This window comes from Sinocyclocheilus rhinocerous, unplaced genomic scaffold, assembly GCF_001515625.1.
Source record: "Sinocyclocheilus rhinocerous isolate Xijiao unplaced genomic scaffold, SAMN03320098_v1.1 scaffold1102, whole genome shotgun sequence".
NCBI lineage: Eukaryota > Metazoa > Chordata > Actinopteri > Cypriniformes > Cyprinidae > Sinocyclocheilus > Sinocyclocheilus rhinocerous.
Genome location: NW_015640208.1, coordinates 291,198 through 300,423, shown reverse-complemented (window position 1 = coordinate 300,423; position 9,226 = coordinate 291,198). Strand labels below are relative to the sequence as shown.

The 9,226-nt window shown below is 34.6% G+C and overlaps 1 protein-coding gene across 1 annotated transcript in view; it reads right to left on the bottom strand.

Annotated features, from left to right (window-relative positions):
* Nucleotides 1–9,226, bottom strand: part of LOC107752564 (FERM domain-containing protein 3-like) — a 58,508-nt gene that overhangs the window by 19,884 nt on the left and 29,398 nt on the right. Inside the window, exons 3-4 of the mRNA XM_016568572.1 lie at nt 8,004–8,046; nt 5,459–5,537 (exon numbers count right to left, since the gene is read on the bottom strand). Of these exons, the coding sequence (XP_016424058.1) occupies nt 5,459–5,537; nt 8,004–8,046 (122 nt within the window). The remainder of the gene's footprint in view (nt 1–5,458; nt 5,538–8,003; nt 8,047–9,226) is intronic.

Sequence of the window (9,226 nt, the reverse complement as noted above, 5' to 3'; positions counted from 1 at the left end):
TATATATATATATATATATATATATATATATATACAGTATCTATAGAGTGCAATTCATAATTTATTTTATGATTACAAAATTATAAAATTATTTTATGATTATTACACTTCAAAAACTGGTAACCTGCGACTGCTACTTTAAAGAGATATTTCTAAATATAATATAAATTAATATACTTTATGATATTGGTTGTATAAATTGATGTATTTAGATTGATTACAATCTTTTTTTACTTAAATCCAGTTAATTGAGAGGTTACCATTTTTAGGTCAACTTTTTTTTTTTTTAATTATACACAATTATGATGAATGTTGAATTAGATTGAACAGAACGGAGTTTTTTTGCTGTTCACACTTGGATCATACATAAATAAATAAATAAATAAATAAAACTGATCTATGTCGCTGTCACGAATCCGGTCCATGTTTTCCTGGATTTACCCCTTTAGTCTTGCCCCTTTTGATTCTGTTCGCCGTTCGTCGACCTTCACTAGCCCTAGGCTTATTCTTGTGTCTTGCCCGCCATATACCTGTTTGCCACTTGTTCGACCCTGCCTGTGTTTCAGACCTCTCTGCTGAATAAAGCTTGCATATGGATCCGCACGTCTCACGTCTTGTCAGCCCCGTAACAGTCGCATTTGAAGTATAACTATCACCATAGAGATCTGTCCTAGACCAATAAGCCCAAACATATCAGCAACAATACTGGCACCCCAAAACCCAGCTGAAATATGAGGAGCATAAAACAACAGTTCACTGAAGAGGATGCTTTGTCTGAAAGTTTGAGAGCTTTAATGAGCTTCTAGTATCACAATTGGCTGGTATTTAATAAAAATTAAATGTAGATAGATACCCTCATTTCTGGCAGCATCTCTTGATTTTTAGAGCAGAAATGTCTACCAGATGGTCTGTATGTGCCCACTGTCAAACCAGCCCTGCTTCAGTACACTAACATTATTTAGACCTGAACACTCAGCACCACTGTTGCCTTTAAGAAATTTTACTTTTGTAAGACCTAAAACTAAATGTAGGCAGAACACCTCACAGAGGTAAGTCTGAACTGACAAAACATTTAAGACAGAAAACACACATGTACTTCAAAAAATAACATACGCCCTATGGGAATCTTTACTTAATTTTTTACAAAGTACAGAAAAAAGTACATTCAATTGTGTTATGGAGGAGCACAGTATTTTTTTTTTTTAAACGACAGTCATGCTGGAAAATGCACAATGACCATACTTTATTAATAATTTTCAGCCTAGTGCAAATTCACAACCGATTTCACTTCCATTGCCTTGTGAAAAAGAAGTACACATTAGTATACTTTTAAAAAGAGTACTTATTAAAGAATTAATGAAAATAATTATATTTACGTGCGAACTGTTTTCAGACCCTTAATTATTTGTAACTGTAATTAAATGAAACTGTATTATAGTTTTTAGTATTTTTTTTAATTAAATGTAATTTGAGTGACGAATGGAGCTCAAGCGTAGTTCAGGTAGACCACGGCGTGACAGCCAGCATCAGCTGACGCTCAGCTGATTGTAACTCCTCCCACTGCAATTAAATAAGATACATAAGTTCATCCGTACTTCATCTGTACTTGCCTTAGTCTGTCGCACAGACATGCGCTTACCCTCCTCCATCCCCAGCTCCTCCTTATACAGGCACATTATCACTTACACTGTAAAAACAAATCTGTAAAATTTACAGTAAAATATCGGCAGCTGTGGTTGCCGGAATTTTACCGTAAAAAATATGGTAGCAACATTTTAGGTTTATGGTTTTATTACCGTAATTTTGTTAACTGATATAATGTTAATATACCAACCTATTGAAGTACTGAAATCTGTTTTGTACCTTTGTAATACACTGATAACCACCAAATGCAGGTGGTGATGAGAAAGTCACACGATGAACCAAAAGCCCATCACAAGCAGCTTTTAAATAATAATATACATAGAAGGTGCACAGTGTCATTCACACAAACACTAAACACCATCATGGTAACACACATGAAACTGAAATAATGCAATAAACATTCATTTAACAACATTAGGTGTAACACACAACCCTAATATACAAAACTGATAAGAAAAAACAGCAAAACAACATCAAATTTGAAATGTAACGCAGAGAAATCTGGGAATCTCAATTTACAATTATTCACTGTAAATTAAATGGTCTTTTTCACTTCCAAAAACGGTATACTACCGTAAAATTACATGTAATGTCCAATACAGTTTTTCACCATATATAGTAAGGGAATTTACCGTTAACCATTTAACAGGTTTTTACTGTAGCATTTTTACAGTCTTTTACCGTTAAATTCACGGCCATTTTTTACAGTGTAGCGTCTTGTCCACAGACAATCAGCTAATCGTTGCTTAATCTTGACCAGTCTCATTTACAGACCTGTATCACTTCTGCATGGAATTTTATATCTGTTGCATTAAAAATGTTGGTAATTGCATTAGGCTTCGGGGGTTTCAAACCTCAGTGAGGTTTGCTTGTGGACAGCTCAGAATCTGAACCCTTCAGAGCAAAGCCTACGGCCAAAATAATGTTCAGGACCTCTACAATAATCTTAATCAAACAGAGCGGTCCTGACTGAAATGCAATTAGATGAACTTTAGAGTGCTTTTCTTTTTTTATTAAAACATAATTTAAAATGTACTTTAAATGAAAACGTTTAATTTGACATTACTAAGTGCATTTTCTAAAAGTATACTTAAGTATGTTAAGAAACAGTCATGAAATTGTCTCTCTTTAAGTACATTTAAGTAGAATTGATTTTATTTATATTATATTTAAAAGTACAGTTTAAAAAATACTTTGAAGTACATTACTAGTGCACTTCTTTCTCATAAGATTTATGTGACATATTTCCAAGTGAAACAGGATGTTCAAGGAAAAATCAATTGGAATGGGTTGTGGGACATTTCAAGTAACTTCAGAGGTGAAGCAAGTTATCTCATTTGATGAAAGATTATAAAAACTTTTTTTTTTTCATTGAAATAATGTGGACTCATGAATCTTTCACGATAAGAATAATAGGGTCCATTTTGATTTCATGTTAACTTCTGGAGTTTGTACAAGAGGACTGCAATGCATTGACCAAACACTTTTTGTGCACTTGCATGGTTCCGTTTTCTCCATTCTCGCTCTTCCTAACCCACTGCACTCAAATCTATTCTTTATATTAAATATTAAAGAGAGAGAGAGAGGTAGGAAAGAAATATAGTTGTTTTCTGTGTCAAACTGAACTTTAACAGAAAAAACTCTGGTGCGGAGCAGAAAATAGCATGAACGTTGACATTAATGCATCTCTTGTCCATCTCAATCCTTTCCTTCCTGTTACACAGGATTTTCCCATTTAAACTCAGATAACCTGGGCTCCCCGATACACTCTCACACACATACGCCTTTGCACTCTTTCAAGCTTCTGTCTGGCCACTGGAACATTCTGGTTTTCCAGGGCACAGAGAAAGTGTGGAAGATCCAGGAAGACAAATATATTTATCTTCACTGTTCAGATGGTACACATGCACTGAGCTTCATGTTGTGAGAGCAGCACTAATTAATTAGTCACACTAACAATCTGTGAGTGTGTGTGTTTGTGTATCTATGCAGATGTTTGTGCATGCATGTGTGTGTTTGAGATGAAATCAAAGCATGTTTTTGGACCGTTGCTCTCTGATAACGTTAGAGGAATATGTGACACACATTGACACTGACAGTCTATTCAGAATATTTTTTGCTTCCTTTTGAGGGAACAGAAAACTGAGGAGTAAACATATTTATTTTTGCAAAAATAACGATGTCCAAAATGATGAAAAGGAAAATATTTTAAAAATCCAGTTAAAAACAGAAAAATTCATGCCTAATTAAAAAGTTCTTGAAATTTGGTTGGTATGATAATATTTTAAGTATTATTAATTAAGTATACAAAAAATCATGAACTCAAACTAAAGTTGTCATTGTTAGATTAGCTGATATTTTTGTGTGGTTTACAGTTTGGTCTCTCTGTAATATATTTCTGATTTAATGGTTTTAAAACTGAAATGATACATATAATTAAATATATATATATATATATTTTGGCATTTTTGTTTTTATTAGGGAGAAAGTGAGGGGGGTGGGATCCAGAAGGACCACAAGGCTATTGGCTCTAACATTATATTTTTGAATTAAAAATAATAATGACAAATATGCCAAATCTCATTATAAGTTTTTTCTTCTTCTTCGTGGCTTTGAATGAGAACATTTTTATTTACGTATCTAAACATTTTCCCCACAAAATGTTTACCCCCAAATTAAAAAGAGAAAGGACATTTTGAAAAAAGAAAATAAAGCTATTAGGATTATTTTTTCATTGTGATTATAATTTTAAGTACACTGTCCACCCAAATTCTCACTACTGTAATGTATTCAGACATTATACTTCGTAGTTTTTTTTAATTTTATTTTCATTATTTTCTCTCCTTCTGTCATATGTAGATTGTCTGATTCATTCTAGTGAATCGCTTTGTCCTCTTTCTCACATATAGCTTTGGGAGATTTGAATTATTCTAATGAATTATTTAATCCTAAATGTCGCTGTCTCTCTCATATGTAGTGCTGGAAAATTCAATTCATTCGAATGAATCATTTTGTTCTAAATGCCACTCTCTCTTATTTGTTGCAATGGAAAGTTTGATTCACTCTAATGAATCGATTCGTCCTAAACGATTTGTTCTGACGGTTCACTGTAAATGAACAGATTCCAAAAATATTCAGCAGTTCGAGTCCCTAAGCGGCATTAAATGTCTTTTTTGTAACAATATGTCTTCAACTCAGCTATATAAAGTAGGGAGTGTTTTTTCATTTATTTATTTCTAGTATAAATGTATCTTCTCAGTTTTAATATTGTAACCGGGATTGTTCGTTCAGAAACCCACACTGATATATACATTAATACACAGAAGATCCACCCACCTGGAGATTTCTGGCCTAAGTTGTCACTGATTACAGCAATGAGATTTTGGAGAATGTGCTTAATTATTCTGAAAATGGCACAATGTAAAAAAAAAAAAAAAGTATTTATTTTTTTTATTATTTTGAACTAAATATATTATCTCATTTATTTTTTTCTGGTTTTGGAGTGAAATATAACCCTGTGATGTTCTTGACAGGTTTCATGAGATTGACTATAATGAGATCACACTGGTTACTTTGACTTGAAAGCAGCCGCAGATCAGCCGTTCTGGCTTCAGCTGCAAAGTAAACATGCTCTTTCCAAATGAAACTGGAACAATCTGCCCAGGAGGCGTTTTTAAAATGCAAATCTCTTCCAGAGAATCCTCCGTCTCATATACTTGACTTGAGCGATTCAGAGCTGTTTATACTGTGACTGGCCAGGGTTGTTTTTATGTTATTCTAACGCCATCTGAACATTAGATCACAGTCTTGTTACCTTGTCAGCTCTTCCTTGATCTTGATTGGTTCCTGAGGGTAGAACTTCACCCTGAAGCACATAGTGTACGGCTGCTGACCTGAAAACAGCACAACATCAACAATCAGACGAGGGGAGAGAGACAGACTCACTTGAGGTAAATGTGAGACAGATTATGCAGAGAACTGTAACCGAGGGCATGAGGGGAGCTAAAATGATTATATTAATCCATGAGATGAGGGAAACCCCTCTGGTGAAGAATAAAATGAAGTCTTCAAAGATAAATGTAATGAGTCTGAGAAGTTTCGAGCTCAGAGGGAAAGATTGCTTTCATTGACACGTCACAGCAGAGAATGTCTGCTTAGAAGAGTCATTTCACTCTTTGTCTACAATCCTTCTCTGCCACTTTTCTGAATGTGAATGACGTTTAACTTGTGTAAGTTTAGTCATGTTAGCAAAATTTCTGTGACATTTCGTAGGCAAAAAAGTCCATTGTCTATGGTAAATAGCATACATGTATGAAGCACAACTCACACATAAGTACTTTCAAACCAAGCAGCTTTATGTTGGTCAAAGCAACAAATCCGTGTGACCAACTTGAACCCGTTGTGAAATATGTGTGGATAAATTTTTCCCCGTTCGCAAAATTGCACATTGCATGGATTCCTATTGAAATGCAGTGTTAATTTTAACAGCAAATTTTGAATTACTCTATGTCATAGTCTTTGGGCTAAAATGCCATTTAGTTAACTAAATATCATAAGATTTTAGTCAATCTACAGTTCATTTGGCAGACTAAAATCTAACAGATTTAGTTAAATTGTAATGCATTAAACATAAATTAACCAAAAAAATTCCAAGATTATTACATACTCCTGGAGAAAACATATAATAACCTGTTCATATGAACGATATTAATATTATTATTATTATTATTGAACAAGGACATGGTCTTCTTTTCAATAAAATGCCCGTAGTTATATTTATATTCTTTAGAACAAGTTTCATATGGCATCCTTCATTATTTCAAGCAGAAATATGTATTTGTATAAATTAATTAACCTTTATTAAAGCTAGTAAAGTGATTCAGTCAAGAGCAGTGAGTGATTTCCTCTTTTGTTGTTTGATTAACATTAAGGACACAGGCAGTAGCAGGAATATTAGGCTGCTGTCACTTTAAGACCTAATGCACTGGTCCAATACACTGATACACCAATATTCTCCCAACTGCTAAGACATAACCGACCGTGTTTACTTGAATACCCACCAAAACAGACATTTTGGCATAATTTTGTGCGTATTTGTCCGTTCAAGTGCAATAAGACATGAATTCAGTACTCATACAATGTGATTTTCTGTGTGTGCTCCGGGTGCGTGATCATAGAAAACCGTATCGAATTTGTCTGAGTAGGAGCTACATTTGAATTTGAACTTACTTTGTGAAAAAGAATGTTCTATTTAGTATGAATATGGGTAGTGTGAATGAAATTCAGACATACTACATCCGCCATGTTATTACTTTCATGTAACCTACCAGCATCAGTTGCATCTCTTCACTGCCATTCATAAATCCTCTCCTATGGACTCATTAGATAGTAGAGTGTCCAGAATATGCACATCAGAATCCGGGTGGAATTAGTAGGTCATCCGGGTTTTGCCTACTGTTTTTCGAATACTATGAATTCAGAACATACTACTCTTTTGGCGTACTGTTTTTCACATACTATATAGTAGGGAAGTATTCAATTTCAGACGCAGCATAAATGTAGCAGCTTAAAACTCACTTCCACGATACTAGGGTGATATGGGTGGTTGCCAGAGCATTGCTATGCAGTTGTTAGAGTTGCTGGTTGGTTGCTAGGTTGTCTATGATATTTCTGTCATGACTCTCGAAGAGTTTAGCATGGTAATGTACATGACAATGTTAATGTGTTTGGTCTTGGTGGAATAGATCTGCTACATTGTTGCTATGGCAGAGCAAGTACTGAGACTTGCTACTGCCAATACATTCACAGACATGCTGCTGTGAGCATGTAGGAAATGCTGCTGCTGCACATCTAACATACATGAAATCACCCCGTAGCAAATCTATACAGGTGGAGCTGGGGAAGGTGGAGGGTTTCTGTAACTGCTACAGCAAGCACTAGCCCAGTATTTGAATGTTTGAGCAGCAAGCTCATTGGCTGCTGATGCGAAAGAATCCAATTAGCTGCGCCATGTGAATAATGATGTGATTATATCAGATTGAATTAGAACTAGATAGCCTGCGCCATCTAGAGTTTCTTGACAGAACTTTGCATTTTTGTCTCTAGATATGACTCCCTCCTTTAGCAATACTATGTTCATGATCTCCTGAACTTTTGAGCTGTGGTGCAACATTTCCAGTTCCCATTGCATATTCCCTACCATATCTGTGAGCTTCAAGGAGGAAAAGCCAAAAATGTTAAGTACAAAATGTTCTAAATTGTGCTACAATGAAAATGGAAAGAGTGACACTACGTTCACAACTTCTACTGATACAGCTGAATCTGCCAGCTTGAGGGCAAGAACTAAATAAATAACTTACATTTCATCTGTTTCATGACTGGTTTGCTCGGGTCCAACCAATGCTGTAAAACAACAACAAGAGACGGAAATTATTGACTGTTGTGTACTGACAGCTAAAGATGGTGACAAATCAGCATTTTTTATGGTAAGCACTTTGGACAAGCATTCCCACTGATGATCCCTCCCTTTTTTCTATAACGGACATTAATATTACAACATAAATGACTGTAAATAATTCAATGTGGTGCTGCTGGGAGAATTTCTGCTCGACTGAAGAAACATTGTCTTACATACAGTAGGGTAAAACCCCTTGGTCAGTTGTCATGGTAACTTTGTTCAGAATCAGAATAAGGATGAAATATCTACCATGGTGACAGTGTAGAAAAAAGTGTGTTTAAGATTTGTGAGGTTCTATTTCTATTTCAAATAAATTCGGTTCTTTTGAATTTTCTATTCATCAAAAATCTTGAAATCACAGTTTCTACAAGCAGCACAACTGTTTTCAACATTGCTAATAATTAGAAATGTTTCTTGAGCAGCAAATATTATACTGATTTCTGAAGGATCATGTGACACTGAAGACTGGAGTAATGATGCTGAAAATTCAGCTTTGATCACAGGAATAAATTACATTTTAACATATATTCAAACAGAAAACAGCTATTTTAAATTGCAATAATATTTCACAATATTACTGTTTTCTGTATTTTTGATAATGCAAATAAATGTAATTTTGATGAGAATAGTACACTACAACATTAGTGTACTTGATACTCAAGAGACAAGATTTTAAATTATTCACAAATTGTATGTGTATTTAAGTTTAATTGTGCAGTTATTAATTATTGTAAAAATGCTGCATTTTATTTACAGATGTCTCTTTGATATTGTCATACCAAATGCAATGATATTAATTTTAAAGGGGTCATATGATGCTGCTAAAAAGAACAGTATTTTGTGTATTTGGTGTAATGAAATGTGTTTATGCGGTTTAAGGTTAAAAAAACACATTATTTTCCACATAATGTACATTATTGTTGCTCCTCTATGCCCCGCCTTTCTGAAATGTGTCGATTTTTACAACGCTTATCGGTCTGAAAAGCGAGGTGTGCTCTGATTGGCCAGCTATCCAGTGCGTTATGATTGGCCGAATACCTCAAGCGTGTGACGGAAATGTTACGCCCCTTACCATACTGTGATGCCATCTCCCGGCACGACCAGACAAAACCAATAAAACCCATT